Source organism: Daucus carota, chromosome 2, assembly GCF_001625215.2.
Source record: "Daucus carota subsp. sativus chromosome 2, DH1 v3.0, whole genome shotgun sequence".
NCBI lineage: Eukaryota > Viridiplantae > Streptophyta > Magnoliopsida > Apiales > Apiaceae > Daucus > Daucus carota.
The window spans coordinates 48195918-48221048 of record NC_030382.2 but is presented as its reverse complement, the minus strand read 5'-3'; the positions used below and the strand labels follow the sequence as shown (position 1 = coordinate 48221048).

Sequence of the window (25131 nt, the reverse complement as noted above, 5' to 3'; positions counted from 1 at the left end):
AGCTTTAACTTATTTTGCCAAACAGGCCCTAGGTTGGAGTAGAAAATTTACTCTAAAGAATTTTCCAGATGAATATATTGTCTTGGACTTTCACAACCTTTTTCATATTCTTTAAATTCGACATAATGTTGTTTATTGACCGAGACATAATGCCTAATTATTAAAATTTATAGACAATTAATAATTTAACTGAATACTTGGAGTTTAATATTAGATACAATCAGTGTTACAGAAATCGGGAATCGTACATAATCGGTTGAGCTACTGATTCAAGAATTAATCGGAAATCGGGGATTAATCGGAGTTAAAATTGGGTTTCTTTTAATATTAAAATATTATTTAATATTTAGTTATTATTATATTAGCTATTTAGTAACTAATATATTTACTATATTCATAAACTATATAATTATTCATATTTAAAGTAATATAGTATTTTAATTTTAATAATTTATCACATATACTTCGATTATTAAATATATATAAGGATTAATCGGATTTCAAAAATCGGGATCGGTGGCCGACCCTGCAGAGGATTAATCGGGGATTTATCGGTTAAATCGGGGATTTTTAGAACACCGGATACTATCCATAATTAAAATATAAAAAAATAATATTAATTCATTAAAATCCGCTTAGCAAATACAGGAGGAGTTAATCTGGTGCACAGTCAACGGGAATAGTAGCTTGATGAAATCAGAAGTCTGATAATTTGGGGAAAATAACTTCATCTCAACGTTCTTTGTCTGAGCAGCAACGTGCGTAGTAATACCAGACACACACAGAATATTATACGTAGTTGCAGTACAAGTATATTCCTAAAGCAGGATACAAGAAGACCAAGCTGGTCGCACTTCGCAGCTTCAAATCTAAACTACTATTCACCATCATTCTTATCTGTCCGGCTCTTTATATTTACAGCGAGGTAAATAAAATCTTCACTTTTCCCCAAATTATTGCTTGCTTAGATCTTTGAATTTATCTTCTGATTTTCATTCCCTTTATTTCGTTTCTTGTTTCTTGCGTTCTGTATTATCCCAAGAATCGAGACAGTGATCCAATTCTTTTGTTTGTGTGTCTACATTTTGTGGATGAGCATCGTTTAACCACACATATAAATTATCTAAAGTCTGCTGAATCTTTGATTGTAGATTTGGCGTATAAAGAGGTGCATTCATTGTTCAATTGAGGTTGTTAAGTTGGTTGAAAATATTTATTGGATAATAGAGCAAGAAACAGACAAGTGGAGGTATGAGCGGTTCGAAAGTGGAGGGGTCTTCTGCCCCTGTGCTTCGTAGAGATCCGTACGAGGTATTGAGTGTCTCAAGGGATTCTTCTGATCAGGAGATTAAAACGGCTTACAGGAAGCTTGCTCTCAAGTAATCTCTCCGTTTCCTTTTTTTTAATGCTTTTGCTCGTGAATTATGAGTTTCTCGGTGTTTCTTTGGGCCTGTTTGTCAGGATTTGGTTTTAGTATTGCAGCCATCTTTTCAGAAAATGGGGCATTTTTAACTTAATTTAAAAGTTCAGGTTAATTTTGGTTTAACTGTTATGTGTGTTAGTAATGCAAAACAGGTGGGTATATATGAAGAGCTTCATCTGTCTACTAATGTCATTGTAACTTTACTGCGATAATGATATGAAACAAATGATGGCAGAATGTTGAATTATGTGGTTTTTCATGGATTTATGTGGTCAAGGAAAAAAATTGGAGGTGGTTTTTTTGGTTGATAGAGAACAGCTAATGACTCAAACACAAAGCCTGACTGATGTTATTAGTACTTTTTTGGTTTTAACATGTAATGTTGAACAGGTATCATCCTGACAAAAATGTCAACAATCCTGAAGCCTCGGAATTGTTCAAAGAGGTTGCATATTCCTACAGTATATTGTCTGCTCCAGAGAAAAGAAGGCAATATGACAATTCTGGGTTTGAGGTACTTTTTCTTAAATATCTTTCTCATACATGATCTGCTTAGGGGAGATTCAAGCTACGGTACTTTCACTTTTGAGCACTTGTCCTTTTCCAGCATACATTACCTTTTATATCAATAGGAATCTCTCAATTCTGTGTATCAAACCTTAAAGGCGTGAGATTTTTGAGATCTTGAAAACTAGCAACGAGATTGCTAGTGCTAATCACCAACCTCGTATCGAACTAATTTGTAAGTTATGAAAATACATTGAGAGGGGGGTAGTGGTACACTGTTTTACCTTGATTGTTCATTTTGCCTTTAGTACCTTTGTTGGACATGGGTATAGACACTCGGACACTTACTTTAGGCCAAAAACATGTATGTTTTACAAAATATTACCGAGTCCGACACTGGACATGTCTCCAAGTTGGACACTTTTAGCCTAGTCCCGGTAAGTGGCAACTAGATGGTACATTGTGACTCCTATGGTACTACACTGGAACGAACATCTGTACGTTAAGGGAACCCTACTTTTACGAACTAACAAATGCCACCTGGTGTACTGTCTAGATTAAACTAGTATGTCTAACATATAATACATTGCACCTTAAGACTCTTGCTATACTTCCACAGATAATTTTCTTTGCATTTGACGCACTCTATAAAATGAATGGTTTCCTTGTTAATTTATTAAACATCGGGTTGTACCTAATCTAGTTGGTGGATCAAGGGGTAAGATTTTTCTTTGTTGTTGCAACTCGCCTTTAAAAATCATACATCTGCAGAGTGAACGTTTAGCTGCCATTAATTGTGTCAAGGGGACAAATAACTTCAGTGGAGATGAACTTAAAACAGATATCAAACTAATATTTAAATATAGGATGCTGTCAGATGCTCCTTCTAGGCATCTACAAACACTTAATAGTTCTGGCATACTAGATCAATTAAATCTGTTGAAAATTTTAAAACCATTTATTGCATGTCAATCTAAATATTGTATATTTATATTCCTCACTGTTCAAGTTGCATATATAACAAACCTCTAGGCTCGAAGTTTATATAATTTTAAGAACATTATATATTAGGCGTTCTGTATGCCACAGAATTATGTATAGGCATGTAATTGCCTACCCCCAAAAGCTTCGGCCCTGCAATTGGAGCTCAAATTGTGTAAGACTTAATTTGATATGACAATGATGCTTCTTTACCTTGATCATGCAAGGAACATGTCATAGCCATTTGTAGTAAATCACTGATGGCCTTCATGTGTGAATATGTAATTTGCAAAGGCATATACATACTGTATTCACTCTTCAGATTATAGAGACTCAAATAAATAGAGTTAAGGTTCTTCCAGAGTCCCAGTGAATAATGTAATGTAATCCTCATTTTAGTTTAGACTTTGCAACCAGAGTTGATTTCTTAGACCAAGCTTGCAGTCTGTTTGACAAAGTCTGCGTCAACGCCGTCAAGTACTTAATTAATTACTTCTTTCACCTCCTGTATACTTTTGATATAACTGTGTTGTGATTGACTATACTATATGTCAGCAGTAGTCTCCTAATTGTTCAATGTTCACACCTTCATCATACTACACTTTGTGTCCTGGACATCCCCACACTTCAATGTTTTCCTATATGCGACTTGTAGCCAAATTTTGGGAGCTTAAAACTCATAAGTGTGCTAATTGCACAAATAGAAATCAGAATGGATCTTCCTATCACACATAATAACTCTGACAAAACAAAACTACGCACTAAATGCAAATTGAAGCAAATTCTTAACTTTATCATCTTAAAGATGAAAATTGACATTAATATTTAATTTCCGCAAAAGTTAATATTGACATCATTTTTTTCTTAAAATTTCTTACCAATATCAATACTTTCCTTTTGTGAAAGTAGCTACTTTACAACAGTTTTGGTAAAGAAGAAAATCTAAAAGAAAAGATTGTGAAAGTATCCCTGTGTCTGATATGGGGATACTCTTGTCCGAGTATCCAACACCGAAAAATGTGGATGACCAAAGTATTCCTTTCCTAGTGGACTAACGACCGATCGATTTACCGACTACCAAAGTTTTAATGTTTAGACTCTAATATCATAGTATAAAATCAAACTAACCATTTCTAATTGTCTTCTGTCTAATACTTAATAGTGCTGGCTGTTGGTTAATAGGCTATTGATGCTGATGGCATGGATATGGAAATTGATTTATCTAATCTTGGAACTGTCAATACTGTGTTTGCTGCATTATTCAGGTAGATTTCTATCTGAAATTTGGGGGGTTCATTTATTAAAAATATGTTTGCTAATGAAGTATTTGCTATTAGCAAGCTGGGTGTTCCTATCAAGACTACTATTTCTGCTAATGTCCTTGAAGAAGCCATGAATGGAACCGTGACCGTCAGGCCCCTTCCAGTCGGATCATTAGTTAGTGGAAAGGTGAATCTTTGTTATAGCTTTATAAATTTTTATACTTTAGATGAAGTTATCGTCTCTAAGCTCTTCTAACAGGTAGAAAAGCAAAGTGCCCACTTTTTCGGCGTTACTATAAGTGAGGAACAAGCTGAGGCAGGGTTAGTTGTTAGAGTTACTTCAGCTGCACAAAGCAAGTTCAAGGTATGTCGAATGCACAATGAAGTTATTTAACACTGCTGCATCCCTCTGGCCTCCACCATTTCTTTCTGAGAAAAGAGCCTTAATTTTCCCCCAGCGGCATATTAATGCATGTATATGCATGTTATTTTTCAGTTGCTATACTTTGAACATGATGCCAATGGAGGCTATGGTTTGGCTTTACAGGTACTATAAGTTTTAGCTGTATATTCTATTATTGTGCTGATTCAATGTTCATTCAGTTTTACGATATCTTTGATCTTGTTATTAAGAATGAAAGTTGTGATTTATTGCCGTGTATTTAATTGTTATTCTTTTGCTGAGTGTATTTAATTATTTTGATGATCAAACTGAATCTTGAACTAGAAAGTACTCTATCTTCATACTTCATACATTTTCTGATGTATGACGTAAACTATTTTTCAGTTATGATGCTAGAATTTCAGCTCTTTATCGCCATATTGTATCAAATTTGATAGTTACTATAATTTGTTATGTTCAGCTTGTTGATTTATGGATGAGTGGTCAGGGTCCTAGTTAAGTAGTCATCCGGTTTACTGGCCTGTTAACTCGAATCGACTCCACTGGAGATGGTGATAATATTTAAGGGCACATATATGCCGAGCTTGGAATGTTATACTATTTTTATCTATTCAGCTAGCTAGGATTTGGAAAAGATTGTTTTCAGAGTTTACAAAAACTTAATATCTCTATTATAGATTTATGGTTCATATTATGAAGCCCAAGTAATTTCTGATAAACTACTGGGACCGGGTATACATATTGTTCTCATAAGATTCAAGGGTTTCTTTAACTTCATATATTTGCTGCTTAAGTCGTAACTAGCTTAGCGATACTTATTCTCACTTCCCCTCATTTAGGTTTTTCCCTTCTCTTTAATGTCTCAATAACTTTGTCATCTAAATTTTAACTTCTAGATCACTTTATTGGGTTTCGAGAGAATTAAAAGGGCAGTGTATTAGATTCTAGATAATATTGTGATTCTGATCCTGTTGATTCTGTTGATTAAGTTCACGATGTCCCAAAGGAGACGTTTAAAGTTGGTCTATCATGTTCATACACTCGGGTCTTGGATCATTATAGACCATTAGAACAAGCTATGCTATTCGGCAAGTTTAGAATAACTGACTTTGGAATTCTAGATTCGTGCTGTTGCTATACAACAAAGAATGGATTGCAAAAATAAAAATAAATGATGTGCATCAATCAAGATAAGTTCAGTAAATCAGTTATATTGGGTTGCTCTTAATACAATTGAAACTTTTAGAATATTTATACATAGTTGCAGTAAATAAAATGTTGTAGTCAGATTTAAAATTTAAAATATGGCTATGAGATGCCATTATGCCAAGTGAGGTAGTTAAGGCCTAAAGGCTAAAGGTGTTAATAGGCTGAGCAATGAAATCTCTGATGCATGAGTAGTCAACACTAACAGTGATCTTAATTTTTGTGCACAGGAAGACAGTGAGAAGGCTGGCAAGGTGACAGCTGCAGGGATGTACTTTTTACATTTTCAAGTTTACAGAATGGATTCAACCGTAAATGCGGTATGCCAGTTGCTTTTACATCTTTAACAAAAAAATATGTGCACTATCTATCTTGAATCAATGAGTTAAATTTCTAATTGAGTTGCAGTTAGCAATGGCCAAGGACCCTGAGGCTGCTTTCTTTAAAAGGTTGGAAGGCCTACAACCTTGTGAAGTCTCAGAATTAAAAGCTGGCACTCACATATTTGCTGTCTATGGTGCGTTAGTTTTTTTATAACAATTTTGTCTTTTTTGTATATGATCTCAATGCCCCAGAAGGAGAGGAGTTAATTACTACTTAAATTTGCCCCTGACCTATGCAGGCGACAACTTTTTTAAAACAGCTAGTTATACAATCGAAGCTCTTTGCACCAAGTCATACGAGGATACAACAGAGAAGCTCAAGGACATTGAAGCTCAAATCCTGAGAAAGAGAAATGAGCTGCGCCAATTTGAAACGGAATACAGAAAGGTAACTACATAATTTTTTCGACCATGGTGGTATATGCGTGGCTAATAAAGCTTGATACATTTGACATTTGTAGGCATTGGCACGCTACCAAGAAGTGACTAACAGATATAGCCAAGAAAAGCAGTCTGTAAGTTCTCTTTCAAAGCCGTTGTAGCTGTTTGTGTTTCATACTATGTTTCTATTAATATGGACACGAGGTTATAGTAAAAGTAATAGCACATTGAAATATTTCAAGAAAGGCAAAGCATCAAGTAAAAATTGCTGAGACTTTCTTCACAACTCAAAAACAGTAAGGGGCCGTTTGGTTCGACTCGGAGGAACAAAGTGGAATTCAGAAAGGAAAAGAATGATGCCGAATTGTATTACCTGTTTGGTTTTGATCTGATCGGGAAATGGAATAATTTTTTTATGATTCTATATCGGATTCTTTAATAATTATATAATTTTAAAAGAGTCATATATAATTATATTTATAAATCAAATTAAGTTATTTATATTTTTATTAATTAAGATTATTTATTAAAAATGTAACTTGACTTATATATATCAAAATTATTTTTAATTTATTAAAATTAAATTAAAATTTATTTTTGATTTTTAAAAATGCCTAGTTAGGGGTGGGAAATATATTATGAGGGATGTTGGGTAAACCCAAAACCAAAAGGAGTGAAAGAGAATAGTAATTTTTATGAAACAAACATCAACGAGGTTATTGTTTCCCTTTTACTTTGTTAGTTTACCCTAACCAAACGACAACCTTAACATTTTTCCCATCTTATGCATTGCTCTTAAAACTACCGCTTGACAAATTTTTAACTTGAATAGAAAAAAATATTTTGCATATGTTGTTTTCCTATTGCATGTTTGTGGTGCTTGTGGTGAACTTCACTAAAATTATTTTCAATGTCTTGAATGTAAGTAGAGGTTCCTTTTAAATTATTTATTTCCAGTAAATTTGTTTTAGGTTCAGTAACTAATGTAAATTTTTGCAGGAGAATTTTCTCCTGTTTTATGTTGCTTAGCAAATTTGGTGACATATAAAAAATGACAAATGTGATAAGTTTATCCCCATTTCGTGCTAATAAAATCAGGTTGATGAGCTACTGAAACAACGAGACAGCATACATTCCACATTTACAGTTAACAAACCTGTTGTTCAGAGCACTTCCAGCGTTAGCAACAGTAGTAGTAGCAATGCACCAGGTGAAGATATTAGGGATGAGAGCCCCGGGGATGATGAGAAAGATAAGTCTAGCAAAAAGAAATGGTTCAACCTTGGTGGTTTGAAAGGATCAGACAAAAAGGGCGGCTAAATATGAGTAAGTAATTGATCTTTTTAGATATTTGCCTAGCACTGAAAAGCTCTGGCTACGCTTTCTACCTGATTGCCTGAACTTGTGGATTTGTATCTGCCATTTGTCGTCACCTTCACAACTTCTCCTCCAATCCTTCTAGTTTCTACTCAAAAATATAATTTACATCTGTATTTCTGTTTATTGTCAGATTATAGAATACAGAATTTAGTACACCTTGTGTGTTCTGTTTTTATTATTTTTTCAGTAATAGAAAAAGAGAACTTCCTAGTGATAAACTTATTCACATATCCTCTCGGGCAGAATGTTCTCGCTCTTTCTTTTTGCTGAGCACACCTACTTGGAATAAGGAGGTCCTTGCTTTCTTTAGAAAAACCTACTCAAAATATATGTTATTATGCGGTAGGCATCGTATTCGTAAAAGTGTAAGATGCTGAACTTTTATCATTATAATAAAATTTTAATAAATAGATAATATTGAAAAAGTGATAATATTCTCTTTTTTTTTTTGGAGAAGTAATACTATTCTTTTGTTTTAATATAAAATATATTTTTTGATAAATTTCTTCGACTCAAAGTGACGAGATTTAATTGTACTACATCTCCAACTGTATACATCTGGAGCTAAAATTGAACAAATGATATCATAAATTAAAATCATAATGAACATGTACTAAATTTGTGACAAGTTTTCACATACTGTAATTTATTAATCACTATAGAATAATATAGTTTATTGTAAATACAACCTCAATCACGTGCCATCAGACCCTCATATATATATATATATATATATATATATATATATATATATATATATATATATATATATATAGTCATACTCCACTAGAAACCTCCTTATCCTAAAAACTAAAAACCCAACTGGATTATCACTAAACTCTAAGGAGAATATCACTAAATTCTCCTGCAACCCCACTTTCTCCTCCAACCCAACCTGCCTCCACATTCACTTCCTTAACTTCATGCCGCCACCCCATCCATGTCCACTGCCCCTCCATGTCCGCCGCCTCTCCATGTCCGCCTCCACCGTATCTATAACCAACAAATCCAACCCACCTCCACCTTCTCCTTCTTCATCTTCTCTTCCTCCACCACCTCCAGTTCCGTCACCTCCACCTCCGTCGTCCTCACCTTCATATCCACCGCCACCTCCACCATCTCCACCACTGCCACCACCACCAGAATCAAATACAAAAACATATCTGCAGATTTCCCCAATTTCTGGGAGTTTTCACTAAGTTTTACAACACACATCACTAAATTCTAAAGAGAATATCACTAATTTCTGAAGCGTATATCACTAAATTGTACGCATAAATCATCAGTTTTTGTAAATATAATAACGAGTATATCAACACTTTAACACTAAAATATATGATAGAATCTAGTCGTTCACGAGATTAAGGGAGAGAGATCATCGGAAAAATGATCAGGGAGAGGGAAGGGGAAGGACGAAGGTGGTGATGGCGGAGAGAAGACAGAGTTGGTGATGGTGGAGAGAGAGAGAGAGAGAAGGGATAGTGATGACGGGGAGAGGGAGAGACAAAGCTGGTACTGCAGATGATGGCGGTGAGGTGAGTCAATGTTTTTTGCGTGGATAAGATTTGATCGGGGCAGATTTGGGTGGCCTGGGAGGGGTGTGTTTTATTGGTTTTAGATTTGTTTTGGTTGAGTGTATTTAGTAATTACAAGAGTGTAAATAGTGGTTTTTAGTTTTTATTTTAAGAGTGGTTTCTATTTGATCATGAGCATATATATATATATATATATATATATATATATATATATATATATATATATATATATATATATATATATATGTAAACTACCTTGGCCGAGTCAGCAAGAAAACGCATAATTCAATCGCCGAAAATCACCTTAATCCAAGGAGAAGATATTGACGTTTGACATGCATATTTTTTTTAGCAAAGCAATATAATACTGACATGCATCTGAACACTAATAAAACTTGTGAAACTAGCTTAAACAAATAAATAAGAGAGCGCCAACTTAGGTTATCTGCTTGGAGACCCGGTTTTTAAGAAAGCATGAAGTATATTCAAGGAACAAATGGATGATGGATCCACAACTACAAGTGTACACATTATTATTAAGAGATGATTGATGTACTCATGTGTATGTGTGTGTATATATATATGTATTAAACTAATATTTATTGTCTTTCATTCATGTCTTTATTTATAATTTTACAATTTATTTTAAATTTTTCTATTTCTAACAAAAATTTAAATATAAAATTTTTATTCTAAAATAAAAATTATTTAATATAATATATTAAATTATATATCATAGTTTTAAAATACTACTCGCTCCGTCCCCGTGGTAGTTTACGTACAATCGTACACTGTTTGTACGCATTTTGAGGCTCTTATAAAACATAGTTTCATAATTTTTTTTTGAATTTTTTTTTTTTGAATAAAAGTTTAAATATCAAACTTTTATTCAAAAAAAGTTTAAAAAATATATTATGAGTAATTTAAAAAAATAAGGGGGACAGAGAGAGTACCTATTAAGCTCTATAAAAGATGAGGGAGTATATAACATTAATTATCTAGCTGATTAGTCCTTCAATTTCCGGTTTTGACTTGTACTGAACTGGGGGACAACGGACAAGTTTTCTAGGCCTGGAGTCTCGTCATTAATTAATTTATAATGCATTTGGCTGTTAATTAGTGGTGTGCTAGACTCTATCGTATAACCAGTGCAGCTAGCTGGGTATTCAACTAATTAAGCATTCAAGCATAAGAATTTTAAACCTAGCTACTCATGTGCGGATGTCTGGCGAGAGTGCATCTCTATACATATGTTATGTGGTGTTTATGTAGCCGCTTAAGACTAGACTTCTTTGTTTTATTACTCCTATAGATTATACTAGTGAATGAAAGTGGTTAAAAAATTGCACACCGAATTTGTCCTATCCATTGACCAAGTCACTATGATGGAGTAATCTCAAATCACGGGATTACTATTACTGCGGCTCACTTAATTAACTGATCAGAACCTAATCAGCATTCATTAACATGTTTCTGTAATGCTACCAAAAGAGACATGCACTAGTTTAATACTCCCTCTGTCTCTTTATTCTTTTCCCATATGGGATGTCGGCACTGTTCATAACATGAGACAAATTATTAATTTACACATGATTTATAGAACCAAATATAGCCATGAGTGATCTTGTTAGATTCGTATTTATGAGTACTTTAATATGGTGAAATTTTTATATTTAATATTAATACAAAATTAAAGATATTAATGATTAAAAATATGTGTTGGCAAACGTGTCGAAGGCAAACAGGAAAAGTATTAAGAGACGGAGGGAGTATTCCATCTAGACATTCTATAGAGTAATTAAGATTCAAGTCATGGATGATTAGAATATTGTGTTAATAATATAATAGGTTTATACATGAATCTAGGGAGGATAGAGAAAGAGTTCAAATCTAATTCACATGACCTAAAGCTAACTCCACCAAATACAAACTTTGTAATATTTAAAGTAGTAGGAGTAGGTTTGGTTGTGTCACTTGAAATACATGGAGGGACTTATTTGAGTCATACCCACATTGTTTGGAATTTTAAATACACTTAAAATGAACATTTCTCAAAAAAGGGGATTTCAACTTGAACTAGTGCATATACATTTATGGGTTTCTTTATATTATTCTCCTTGAGATCCTTCCAAAAGAAAGAAATTAAATACAAAAGATGATTAGAAAGTTAATGGAGAGTCGTATTACGAAAGGATGATCATGTAGTTAAGTTTTTGTTTCATTGGTTGAATTGTCCTCGATAACCACAACTTGGTGGGCCTTGCCTAGGATTTGGAAGATCTTAAAATGATATTATGGGCATCATCTAATCAAATATTAAACAAATGCAAAGCATGATTATTGTCTCTTGAAAGGTGAGTTAATTGATAAATTAACTAGGGTAATGCATGGTGGAAACCATTACTCACCCTCTGTTTCTATTGTTTATAGACACTTGGTAGTCGATGAACATGTTTGGGAAAGTTGGATTAAGACATTTTTTTATCTCTAATCTCTATCAGCTAGCTGGCTAACTTGTGGCTCCTTATAATATTTAATCTTCATAATTTACTTTAGCAATAAAAAAGGGGAAAGATAATCAGGTAGTTTACTTGTTACTTGTGAGAGCTTAGGCACAAATTAAGCAGCACTCATGGCCCCTGCGACACTCAGGAACTACATTGGGCTGTTTGGTTTGTAGAAGCAAAAGCAGCTTCCGGCTTCTGTTTTTCTTGACTCGTTTGTGTAAATAAGTAAAAGCACTTTTAGGAAATTGAGATTACTAGTTTTTCTCTGAGAGCTATTACTTCTTTTCGAAACAGTTTATTAACTTATTTACTTCTCACTTTTACTTCATATTTAAGTAAAAATATCTCGCACAGTTAGATACCTAATGGATGCAGAATTGCAGCTGCACATGTTTCCCTTCATCAGTGGGATGACCATGTGCTTTACGACAGAACGATGTTTTATGTGTAATATATGCACAGTTTTAACTAGTATATATAGCTTTCGGCCTAGCCAGACAGCAATGTGCATGCAGTATGCCACTTCCCAGCTAGCATGTTTTATTATATAAACGCCAACTAGTTTGGTTTTGGTTGTTTCATGTTTCCCAAGAGAAAAGGACATATACATGTAGAGTAATAATAGAGTATGGAAGGATTATAAAATCGGCTAAAAAGATACCAAGTTGTTTACAGTTTATTAATCTACCTGAAATAACTTTGTAATCATCAGGGAGGGTGGAGACAATTTTCATCACACGATTAAACTTTTTTGTCAAATAAAAATTGGACGGCGAAAAACTTAAAATGAGTCGGTTTCTTTCTAAATAATACTCTGACGTCCTTGCATAAAGTTATCTAGCTAATTTTATTTTAGGCCCGGACATATATTTTCAAAAAATGAACTCATAATATAATCAAATCAAATATATTGCCAACAGATTCTTACACAATATAAAATAGGAATAAACAGGTTGTCATCTTAAGAACTCCCAGTCCCGGCATCAAGTATAGTATAATATAAAGATGGCATCAAAGAAGACATAAATGTAATATAGATTAATTATGAATAATAAAAATGTAATCAATACCCTTTATTAATAAGCGAAACCATGTTTCGGTGGAACATCTGTACTAAGGTACCAAAATTCGGTCACCTTTCATATTGATTAGGATTTTATAGTCATTATTATATTATTATCAAAAGACTTCTATATTGAATAAAATTTTATTATTAAAGACCTCAATATTCATTAGGACAGTGAAAGACTTCTGTATTGATTAGAATTTTATTATTAAAAACTTCAATATTGATTAGGACAATGTTATATAAATTTTTTTATTTAATAACAATAACCATTATAGAATTATGAAAAGATTTTCATAATGTTAGGATTTTATACTTATTATTATACATTTTTAGGTTTTTATAATTATTATTATACAATTATGAAAAGAATTCTATATTCGGATTTTATTATTAAAAATTTCAATTTTGGTTAAGATTATTATCCTGCTATAAAAAGACTTCCATGGTGTTTAGAATTTTGTAATATAACATTTATCCTATCCGCACAGTTAAATCGCTAACAATTTAACTTATGAAACAGTTCTATAAAATTCATATCAAAATTTGGCTATCATCATATTATTTTTTATTTAACAATTATTACTATTATCAAAGAACTTCTATATTTGAAAGGATTTTGTATTATAACAATTATCTCACTAATAAATATATATTACCAACAATTATTTGCTTTAATTTTTTAAAACTCAAATAATTTAATATACTGAACAACTCTATAGATTTTTATCATGCTTCAGAGTTCAAATAAATAAGGAATTCAAATTGATATTAATATAATATCCTATCAATAGAATAATAATGTCAACGAAATTATTCGTTTTAATTTTTAAAACTCGTACAATTTAATTTACGAAATAAATTTATAAAACTTCTATCATATTCCAAAATTAAAATAAATAAGATTCAATATTGATACCAAAGTACCAAAAAACTTGATCATATATTTTTTAATAATTATCATTTAGTGTTTTTCAGAAAAGTACAATAAAGATGAATAATGGAATAAGGCGGTGGTAACACTGACTTGACAAATGGAAACTAAAAAAAAATGAAGTCATTGTCCATATCTCAACATATAATAAAAGAACCGAAACTCTATACATACGTCAAATATTCGTTTTAATTTTTAATACTCATACAATTTAATTTACAAAACAAATCTATAAAATTTCTATCATATTTCAGAATTAAAATAAACAAGATTCAATATTGATACCAAAGTACCAATAAACCTGGTCATATTTTTTTTAATAATAATAATTGTTATCATTCAGTGTTTTCCAGAAGATTGCGATAAAGACGAATAAGGCGGTGGTAACACTGACTTGACAAATAAAAACTGAAAGAAAATGAAGTCATTATCCATATTGCAACATATAATAAAAGAACCAAAATTCTGGACATACGTCAAATTATTTGATATCAAATTACTTTTGGAAAGTTAATTAATTTTGTCAAACTACAATATCAGTTAATCAAACAACTACTACAACTGTTTAGATCTACAAAAACTCCAAATATAATTATATATAATGTTTGCCTATTAATTGAATATAACAATTACGACTTAAAAATTTGAATTTTATTCGAGATTAAAGACGCTGTAAACGAACTTATATGTGTTGATCTTAAATATTATTTTCACAATTTAAAAATCATCAAACAACATAGCGATTTTACTAAAATAAATATATTTGTAAACATAGTGATGTTTACAAATATATTGTAGACTAAAAAAATTAAAATTGAAACGAGTAGATTATTTTTAAATAATTTTGGACGCCAATATTCTTATTTTGTGGACTCCATAGAACAGAGACCCATATTGTTATGAAATAAATTTAAACTAGGATCAAATTTTAATATATCGAAAGTCTTATATTAAATAACAATAATTTAAATATCATTTAAAAATAATAATTTAAATAAGTATAATAAAAATATGATAATGTAACTAAAAAAGACATTATTCTTCCAATAAATAAAAAATTTTAAAATTTTATTGAAACCCGTGCTTGGCACGGGTTATCAACTAGTATATAAATAAATCGGATAAATATATATCCAGTTCAGTGATGATATTAAGTTCCTTTACCTAGAATTATAAGGAATAAAATAAGTCGCCGAAAAAGTCATTCCACATTACTTTTAAATTTTGAACAACCTTTTCCAATTCTAATAAATTTCTAATTTATAATACAATCAGATATTTCAAATTAAGTTAAAAGTCACTTAAAATTATTGGGTTAAAGTCTGCACACAAGCAGCTGTAATTAACAACTAACTTAAACTAGTTGGACAGTGTCGCTTCTTGATCTAGCCGCTATGCCTTTGATCGAGCCCCTTGATGAAATGATCGTGGCCGAACCCGACCTGGTGTTAATGATAATTATGTACATCAAGAGATCAATATTTCAAAAACATTTTTTATGTTTGAGGAATTTTACTATAGGAACTTAAACTATGCAGGTTAGTCGACCTGATCAAAACCATTATTTACTCGTTTACTATAGGATGGCTAAGAGTCCAAGCTAACTCTGAAAATAAGTAATTAGGATCAGGCCTACACATCCAAATAAGTAGTACTAATAAATTAGTTTGGTTCACGTAAGATCATGCATATATGATGCATGAATGGCTGCCTAAATCTATCCCATCTCTTATGATACATCACATGCTAATCTAAGAGCTAGTTGAGAAGAAATTGCCAAATTATATATAATCATGAGGATTAGATTTTGTTGACTTTTCTTCCCATCAGCCACGATTATTAATTTTCTTCCTAAAGCAACTCTACCTTGTGCCAAAACCAATTAGACTTTCGCCACACAACATTCATCATCATCATACTGTGATTATGTTGTTCAATCGTGCTTATTATAATATAAGACCAATTAAAATACTCCTGCTGCTGCTGAAATATATTCAAACAACAATTTAAGTTCAACTAGAGCACAACAAGAAATTTACTTTTAGCTTTTTATAAGCCCAGTGCAACTCCAGCCGGTTTATTATATGGAAAATGGTTAGACAAAACCCCCCTTCCCACAAATTTAACAATATTTTTTGTTAAATATTCTGTTATTAAATAGAAAATTACATCAACCTCCCAATATAATCAATCATCTCATATTAAAACATCACCCATTTCAATTTTTTTTTTGAAAAGAAAATGATTTGGAATAAGTAACATTGTCACAGTATATATATCAATATTGTATGTAATATACGGCCACTAGTAACTATGATTTTTATACTTAGCAACTTGTTTCATTTTATTTTAATTATAAATTAAAAGACATGTCCTCTATTCTTAAAAATATATTCTTTTAGTCTTATTTACCCTTATTATTATTAACGTAATTTTATTGTTATGAACGATATGTTCAGCATATACTTCTTATCATAATTTTTTGAATAAAAAATCTAAATTTTTTGAAAGAATCAAATTATATTAATGTGCATTGAAAGATCAAAAATTGATATTAAGGGAGAGAGTATTTTTGGCAACTTTCTCCCTTACGATAGCCGAATTAATTTATTTATTAATAGAAAATATAAGATATAGCCGGGCTTCTGGTTTATAAGTTAGAAGCACTTATGTGTACCGTTTGTGTAAAAAATCAAGAAGCACTTATAAAAAGTTAGGAATGCTGCTTTTGTTTTCTGCTTATTCCCCAAACACTTTAATCACTTATAAGTTTTAACTTGTTTCTAACTTTTACTCCGCTTTTTTATTTTAAACAAAAAACACTAATTTTAAGCTACCAAACAACCCCTATATTTTTTGACTTAGGGTGAGAAAGTGAGAAACTCTATATGCTAGTTAGCTGCGTCCATCAAAGAAACGAAGGAACACAAGAAAGAGGAGACATAGTGGGGCATATCTGAAGTTGCTATGAAGACTTGGGAAGAGCTTCTGATATGGATAGATTTAAACGTAATCTCATGCATTCTTTAATTAAATCAAATGTTATACTCCATTCAATAAAATAATCATAACCCTTCAAATTTAAATTCTTGACTTGCTTGATGATACGAGAGGACTTAGTTTTTGACATAATATAAACGGTAAGCAAACTACCCACAAAGTAATACTAGTTTTGTTCACAAGTAAGTTGGAGTAGTTAGTAAGATTTCTTAAGATCGCTTGCCATGGACTGAAACCATATAAAAATGTTGAGCTATTTGTGATTCTCACATAATTATTATATTGATTTTACTAAGTACTTGATCAACGTCAATCACGCAAACATCCCAGACATTGATTCATCATCAACACGTAATGGTGGCCCTAATATAATGCATGCTGTGGTCTTTTTCTAACTTGCAACACCTGAACAGAATTTTGTGTTACAGCTGTTTTGCTAATTTATATATCAACGTACAAATAATATCACAACTAATATAATCGTTAGGATCCGTCCAATATTTATGGAGGGTCAGATTGCTTGTATAGTCGGATAATATTACCAGTATGAGATTTTATTTTTTTGGTTCGGCTAGGAGATGAACAATAATTAATTGCATACTTGAGAAGAATAAATCAAATGAAACACGCATGTTTGAAAGTGATAAATCTAGCTACATCTCTCTAGACGTTAAACGCCCTCTCACTTTTGTTGTTGATCATACCGCTGGTTTGATTACTTTATCATTTAGAAAATTAAAACAATCAATTTTAGGACAATCATTTTCACACTGACAAGTTATCCAGTTAATTGGTAGTGATTGTTGTTAATTATACAGGACTTAGTTAATTAGTTAATTTTATGTGCATGTAATTAATACCTTTATAATTATATATACAAGACTCTAGAACATCTATATAGCATCAACTTAGTCAGATCAGTGTTCGAATTTCAGTAGAACTTTTATTTCTAGAACTGATTTAATGATTTGAAATAGAAATAAAATTGGTTTGGCCAAAAAGGGTTCACATAGTGTAAATATAAGTTTCATTTAGATCTTTCTCTAACACCTTAAAATTTTAGTTGGACTGATTCTCAATCATATCTTTGTTTTGACGGAAGTCTCACGCACGTTCGACCAATATTCTCACAATTTAATATAAACACGAAAATATTAATTATCCCGATGACGTCCGATCCACTCTTCCATCCAAAAAAATGTTCAAATATAACATAATGCTCATTTGAGGCTTCCTGTGGCGCATCAAGCTACAAGGGTGCATGTCCTTGGAAATAAAGAAAGGCTTATATGATGGAGACTCGTCCACGAAGAGAGACGTTTATGTTTATGCATTTCAATATACTTTGGTATCATTTTCAGAAACGCGAATAATTAATTGGCCCGGTGCTGGAATTGTCGGCTCCTGAGATAGAAACCAATAAGCAAGAAGTCAGAGTCTCAGAGATTCATCATTATAGAAGAACTTGTATATACAAGGAGAGAAAGAGAGAGTGTGAGAGAGAGATTTATTTAAGAAACATTTTGCAGCAGCGCGGTGGTCTGCTAACATCTCATGGCAAGTGCAGGAGAAGCAGTGAACAGAGAGATGGGCTTCACGAATCAAGCTTAAAACTTGTGATCATTGGGGCTCGTTCCATAAGCCTACACTATCTCCAAATAATATTTGTTTTATGTTCTAGCCTCCCCCTTTGCCTACTTCCATCTCAGAATTCAAAATATGCACAAGTTACAACTTCATACACTATAACCGAGTTAACATAATCTTCATACTAGTGGTAGATATTATATTATTACAACTCTTGTCGACTTGTAATTGGACCATATGTTAGTATCTATTTTCCGACAGTTGCAACAAGTACCCCCGGGCCTATATATAATTGTATGTAGTGGACGTACATGATGAATTACTTTGAAATATTAATTAGGGTGTTAATTAAGCTCGTGAAATAAAACTAAGACACCGCAATTAGACATTAAGTTGTCATTTGAATGAACTAATCTGGTGAAGCCACCACGCTATACACCTAGCCACACGGTCAATTTCAAATTTTCCTTTATCTCATCCATTCCAGTAAATTTACTTATAAGTGATGGATCTAGCTAGCAACACAGCGCATTTTGTCTTATTACGGAAGTGTGATCTATTAATTTATATCTATAAAACTAAATTTCAAATGCATTACGGAAGTGAGGTAGAATATTCCAAGGGCTGAAGAACATTGTTCGGACAAATTTAACATGTATAAGCTCCTGGTTGAGAACCCTACATAGCACATACATACAATATTCACATGCATCACATTCTTGTATATTCTTCAAACAAACTCATGATAAACAATTAGTAGAGCGAGTACAAGCAATAAAACAAAAAAGCAAGCAAATGAGATGACACTTCTCTACTTAGATTTAACTATTCAAGTACCCTATAAGACCACCTAAAGGACTAGCTGCTGCCAAATAGTCTTTCTATATTAGTGGAGTCCTAGTATATTTTATTATTGGTCCCGAGCCTCCTGTCTTAAAAATAGAGTTAGATAGTTAGACACAAACATAGTTTAGTAATATAAGCACGTACGTAGATGGATCATGGGATTCATTGATGCGCAATCCATTAGGGCAGGGCAGGAGACCCCTGTTCTTGGGTCGTGTTCCATTTACACACTTATGACTTGTTAACTACCTTTCTTCTACTTCTCCTTGGGATGTCCGAAACCATCTCTCTCGCTATCTCTCTCTCTCGCTATCTCTCTGGGAGAGAATGTTTAAAATAATATTGCCACAAAGTCGAAACCCCTTTTCCTACTTGTATAAATACCCCCACTCGTTCAACATCTCTTTTTAAGTCTCGACTTCAACTTTACCTCCTATATATATATTCCTCCTTTCATTCTCTCATCTGCATCAAAACTTGTTCACTCTTCATATATATTATTCACACAGAATATATGGAGGAACTACAGTTTCAAACACAAGTAAACAATAACAACACAGCTGCTAATGGACGTATAAAACTCTTTGGTTTCAACGTCACGGAAGAAGATGAAGAGGTGGACTCCACCAAGACGCCGTCCGGTTCGTCGGACTCCGGCGGGGTTCCTCCCACCGATGGCCGGAAATACGAGTGTCAGTACTGCTGTCGTGAATTCGCGAACTCACAAGCGCTAGGTGGCCATCAAAACGCTCACAAAAAAGAGAGGCAGCAGTTAAAGCGAGCTCAAATGCAAGCTTCTCGAAACGCCGCCGTTTCGTACATGAGAAACCCTATGGTGTCCGCTTTTGCGCCGCCTCCTCACCTGCTAGCCCCGTCGATGCCGATGATTTTGCCCTCGGCTGCCGCACCGCCGTCGTGGATGTACGTGCCACGCGCCGCACAGCCTTTTCAGGTTTCGCATGGGAGTGTTTTCCCTTCCACGTCCACGTCATCGTCTGTCGGGAGAGGTGCAGGGACGTTATCGTACGCTGGCGGTGTAGCGGAGTCTACATTGACCAGTGTCGGGCCTCAGCAAGGGCGAGCCCATCATGATGGGCCTTCGTTGAGTAGGTTTTCTAGAGGAGACGGTGGGCCCAGCTTCGACGATGCTTTCGGCTTGGATTTGCATTTGAGCTTGGCTCCAGCCGCGCCATGACTAGGATCTAGCCGTGCTTTTAGTTCCAAAAATCTGAAATTTGTAGTAGTCGGCTTTGTGGCTTGTCGCTCTCTTAGTTTCAGCTGGTGGGAAGCTGATGTTTATTTCTCACTTACTCGGATCATCTCTGTACATTTTCATCATTTTTATTTAATTTATTTTTTTAAGTTAAATCTCCAATAACTCACATTACTAAATTTTAACTCTAATTACTTCAGAACATCACAAGTTAAATAATAGCTTAGTGATTTGTGTTTGTTGACTCAACCATTTCATCTTAACTTAGTGATGAGATCGAAACTGAACCAAAGCAAGTTTGTATATAATGGTTAAAGTCAAATCCTCTACATCTTTCCTAATTAAACTAAAATTTCGGCTACTTTCAAGGAGATTAGTAAGTGAATAAGTGGATTACCGTTTTTTAATCATTTAATTTTTGTTTTTAGTAGTGGAAATCTACTCAAGATGATGAATATAACTAGGTTTGTGCTACCAGCTAGGGAAGAGTAATTTTTAGTGATGGTTGGATGAGGGAATTTTCAGAGTTATTTTATATATATGGACTTACCACCATGTCTTATATTTTAACACGAAGTGGTGAATGAAACTAGCTAGCCTAGAATCTAGCTAGAATGCAACTTGTCGCCAGTTGTGATTAGTAAACATTATAATGGCTTTTCAGTTTCGTATTTAAGGTAAATGATTGTAACTTTAATCCGGTGTTAGATAACTTTTTCTATTTTAATATAATGTTGGTGTAATAGTTTACTCTCTTGATAGGTGTATAATCTTGACTTGATCTCCCTAAAGTAATTGCAGATCAGGAGTAGTCGACTGTGATTAAAGTTGCACATAGATTCATCACTTTCGTTCTACTTACTCCAGGTCTGATATAAGTGGATCTCACAAACTTTGTTTCTTATAATCAACCAACTATCAACAGTTTGGATCATGATTAATGAGTTTGGTTAATAAGAATTGAAATCTTAAATTTATATGTTTATAATTGAATTAGCAATTTTATTATATGAAACAGAAATCTCATTTTCGGATCGATCAGTCCCTCCATTATCCAATTAAAACTCATTCTGATACCTGTCACTCACATTTTCATTTCTGATCCAAATACCCCCTTAATAGTTATCCAACGAGTAGGATGATCATGTTAATCAGTACAAGTTTATGGTCGGCTCACGCACCATAATACCAAGAAAAGAAGTGGTTTGTATTTAAACATAATGCTGAATACTTTTACGACTTGTGCGGAGTAGTTTGATTGTTTTTATATAATGCTTGTTGCTTCTCTGACACATACACATGTATACACATACTCGCAATATTTTTATGCTATTAAACTCAATAAACAAATTTTTAAATTCTAAATCTTGGACCAAAGCTACGGTGTTTGGCGAATCTAACCACATCCCCTGTTCCCACAACTTTGCCGAAAGAAACAAAGCAAATGCTGATTAATTAACTTGGTTATGTATTAGTTGCTGTTAATATTTGTTTGTGTTTACAAACTAATTAAACTGTATTTAATTCTCTCCACTTACCCTAAGTGCCTGGGACCAATCATGTACACGTATAAGGGGGAATTATATACACATGTAATGTCCCGACCGAGATAGAGAATTATTTTCATGGGCCCTCTCTAGTGACTTGTACTATAAGTTACACAAGTTTTCTATGGTTGTTAATATTACTTGAGTAAGCCACTAATTAGTTCCTTGTTAGTATAAGGCTATCACGCAAGCGGTGCAAAGAAAAAACAATCTAGTGTTTGCTGGTTGGTGCTTGTTCTGGAAACCTTGTTTTATTTTTGTGCATTACGTGTAACAGCATACTTTGAACTCCTGAGATGAATTCTGGAGCTTAGAAGGTTGAAAATTTTAAATGTTTTTCCATGGTCAACAAATAATGGTTAACATGATTTTCTACCGGAAAGAGAGTGCTAAAAAGACAGTGGTTAGATTTCACTAAAAAAGATCAAGTTCGAATCGTGCATATTGCATGAAGTTCCCATTTACTAGGTCATATCATTCTCTTAATCTGATTTATTTACCTGTGTTAACTATAGAGTTACTCGACAAATTTCTAAATAAATTTTATGTAGATCAGGATGTCGTGTAACAAGCCTTTTTCATCCAAATAACATTATATCGGTATTGTATGCGTTTTGAACATATGACTGTACGACCGAAACATCGATTCTTGATAGTTGCATAATAAAAAGGAAGAAGCATATATAACAAGGACCCGCCATTCGGCTAGGTATAGTTATACATAAGCTGGGCTGAACCGGTTTCATTGCGAAGTGTCTAATCAATTACCTAATCTGTGAGAAAGGCATAGTACATGCAGTTGCATTTGCTCGCAAGTATAATCAACAAGCCCATTGTTAACCAAAACAATGACAAGTCTCTCTTTTTTCCATCATACTATTTTAAGGAATCTACAAGTCCCACACGCAGTACTCCAGTACTTGAAACCTAACCATGTGACATGCTCCTTAGTTGCTCAAGCTCCCATTGATCGAGACATCCCTACTTCAACATGATCAGGCCCCTCCGTTCGAGCATAGTCATTATCATTTCAGGTGTATTTCGTTTCGAGTTTCTGACACGGGTAATGATGACTGAGATAATTAGAGCGGGTACATTTTTTGTGCATTGTATCGTAAGTTTTGTCTTAGGGTAGTTGCAATGTGAAAGCTCAAGTCAAAAATGTCCAACAGCATAGATATTTCATACTGTCCTTCCCAACAGCTGGACAAATCGATCGATGGCTTTTTATGTGGTAAAACTTGCAATTAAATCTTTTGTTATTTTAAATAATTACCTATAGTACTGACGGGACTAAAGCTTCAAACAGATCATCATGGCTTTCACTTCTTCATTTCTTCATTCCAATATGAAAGGATCCAAAAATTGTACTGCGTACTGGCACTGGGCGAAAACAGTGAATAAATCATCGTAGTCATTAATACCAGATAATATTACATCCACAAAATTGGATACAAAATTTCACACAAAATGATATAGCAATTGATGTGAAATATTTTAATGGTGTTATATATAAATGCATATATAATTCCATTCAAAACTTAACATATGCTCATTTTGTGAACGATTTTTTATCCACATTTTGTGCATGAAACATTTTCTTATTATTATACAATATACAAAAAACCTGTACTATTGTTTTAATAACATTAACTTATGTTACAAAAGGAGTATTCTTTCTCAATTAAAACAAGGCCCCGTGAAAAGAACAAAAGCTCCGAGTCATGTTACTTTTTGTTTTGAAATATTGTTCGTTTGACTTTTTGACATATAATTCTTAATGTTTTGATCATATAATAAAAAATTGTTATTTTGAAATTCTGTTTTTTAATAAAAAAAAGATTAATATTATAATTCAAGATTTTTTTAAAAAATAATGATTTTAAATATACGGTCAAAAGATTTGTGCAAAAAAAAATTAAGATACCTATATTTCGAAACGGACTGAATATTTAGGAATTTGTAAATAGGCTTAATTTTGATGCAGACAATAGGATTATATATCTTTTGAGCATGTTTACTGCTGGTTCACAATAAAAATTGAATCCTTTACCACTTTTGGGGGTTGATTCGGCAATATTTCAGCAAGTTTCATGTCATGACATCCTTGCTAACTAAGTTTGCATCTATTTGGCGGACGTAGGTTTCGTTACTGAAAGTTCCTACATTGAGCATACCGATTTTCGAGGAAAAAACTCGAAAGACTACTACGGCCTTGCTCCGGGGAAAACAGTTTTACTATGGTCCATGCACATGTTCATTTTGCTTTCTTGAGATTTTAAAATGCACAGATGTAATTACTTGGAGATGACAAATTGAAGAGATTGTTCTTGAGACTCGTGCGGTATGATCCCTTTGAAGAACACAAAGCCAAAGGCCACTCACGGTGTATATAGCAGTCACATAAGATTTTTGTTTAATCTTATACTATTTATCCTTGGTTAAAATATTTCTGATCGTGTGTATATTTCTTTTCAATTGCAGGAAGTTCTTCACTGGCCTGGAGAACCTTCACCTGGAGTTGAGCCACTGAAGGTGGAAGTCTATCTGATTGTATGACACATTGGTTCTTTCTGAGGTTGCCCTTTGTTCCTTAATACAACTTCATTTCTTTTTAATTGCTAAAGGTATCTGACAGTTTTATCATTGTCCTTAGAATCCTCCTGAGCTTGACTGGCTCGGTGATCTGAACCCTCTGTCTAAAGTGGTGATGCCTTATGCATATGCTACACCTGCACTTGGTATAATGCTACAGTGGGAGAAGGCTTTCAGTTTGAAAGGGCTAGGTAATTGCCAATAACATCTGGAAATCTTTAGTCGAAAATAAAGTAGACATCCACATGGTGGTACCTTAATGCAGGTAATTAACTCCCTGACAACCCCTCCCATCTATTTAGAAAGAGTTGGGGACTACAAGCCGATATTCTTCATTTATTTTACACTATATTTGAGAATTCTTGGATGCACAAG

At 33.2% G+C, this 25131-nt stretch overlaps 3 protein-coding genes across 3 annotated transcripts; 2 read left to right on the top strand and 1 right to left on the bottom strand.

The window, feature by feature from the left end:
- Positions 1-648: 648 nt before the first annotated feature.
- LOC108210261 (chaperone protein dnaJ 15) lies at positions 649-8154 on the top strand. The gene is made up of 12 exons (XM_017381569.2): positions 649-925; positions 1152-1379; positions 1814-1937; positions 4094-4176; positions 4249-4360; positions 4433-4537; positions 4670-4720; positions 6013-6102; positions 6191-6299; positions 6405-6553; positions 6627-6680; positions 7645-8154. The coding sequence occupies exons 2-12, from the start codon at positions 1252-1254 to the stop codon at positions 7864-7866; spliced, it is 1227 nt and encodes a 408-aa protein (XP_017237058.1). The 5' UTR covers positions 649-925; positions 1152-1251; the 3' UTR covers positions 7867-8154.
- Positions 8155-8833: 679 nt separating this feature from the next.
- Positions 8834-10266, bottom strand: LOC135150549 (glycine-rich RNA-binding protein 1-like). The gene is made up of 2 exons (XM_064086916.1): positions 10244-10266; positions 8834-9089 (listed from the first exon to the last, which is right to left on the bottom strand). The coding sequence occupies exons 1-2, from the start codon at positions 10264-10266 to the stop codon at positions 8834-8836; spliced, it is 279 nt and encodes a 92-aa protein (XP_063942986.1).
- A 9530-nt stretch (positions 10267-19796) lies between these two features.
- On the top strand, positions 19797-20763 carry LOC108207992 (zinc finger protein GIS3). The gene has a single exon (XM_017378457.2). It carries the CDS (start codon positions 19916-19918, stop codon positions 20594-20596), a length of 681 nt encoding a protein of 226 aa, XP_017233946.1. The 5' UTR covers positions 19797-19915; the 3' UTR covers positions 20597-20763.
- Positions 20764-25131: the final 4368 nt, after the last annotated feature.

Excerpts from the sequence above, each read along its gene's own strand:
- LOC108210261 (XM_017381569.2), top strand. The coding sequence starts at position 1,252 with ATGAGCGGTTCGAAAGTGGAGGGGTCTTCTGCCCCTGTGCTTCGTAGA. Across the intron at positions 1,938-4,093 it reads ATGACAATTCTGGGTTTGAG|GCTATTGATGCTGATGGCAT; the intron begins GTACTTTTTCTT and ends GTTGGTTAATAG. Across the intron at positions 4,538-4,669 it reads CTGCACAAAGCAAGTTCAAG|TTGCTATACTTTGAACATGA; the intron begins GTATGTCGAATG and ends GTTATTTTTCAG.
- LOC108207992 (XM_017378457.2), top strand. The coding sequence starts at position 19,916 with ATGGAGGAACTACAGTTTCAAACACAAGTAAACAATAACAACACAGCT.
- LOC135150549 (XM_064086916.1), bottom strand. The coding sequence starts at position 10,266 with ATGCGTACAAACAGTGTACGATT. Across the intron at positions 9,090-10,243 it reads CGTACAAACAGTGTACGATT|ATATGTTTTTGTATTTGATT; the intron begins GTACGTAAACTA and ends GGAAATCTGCAG.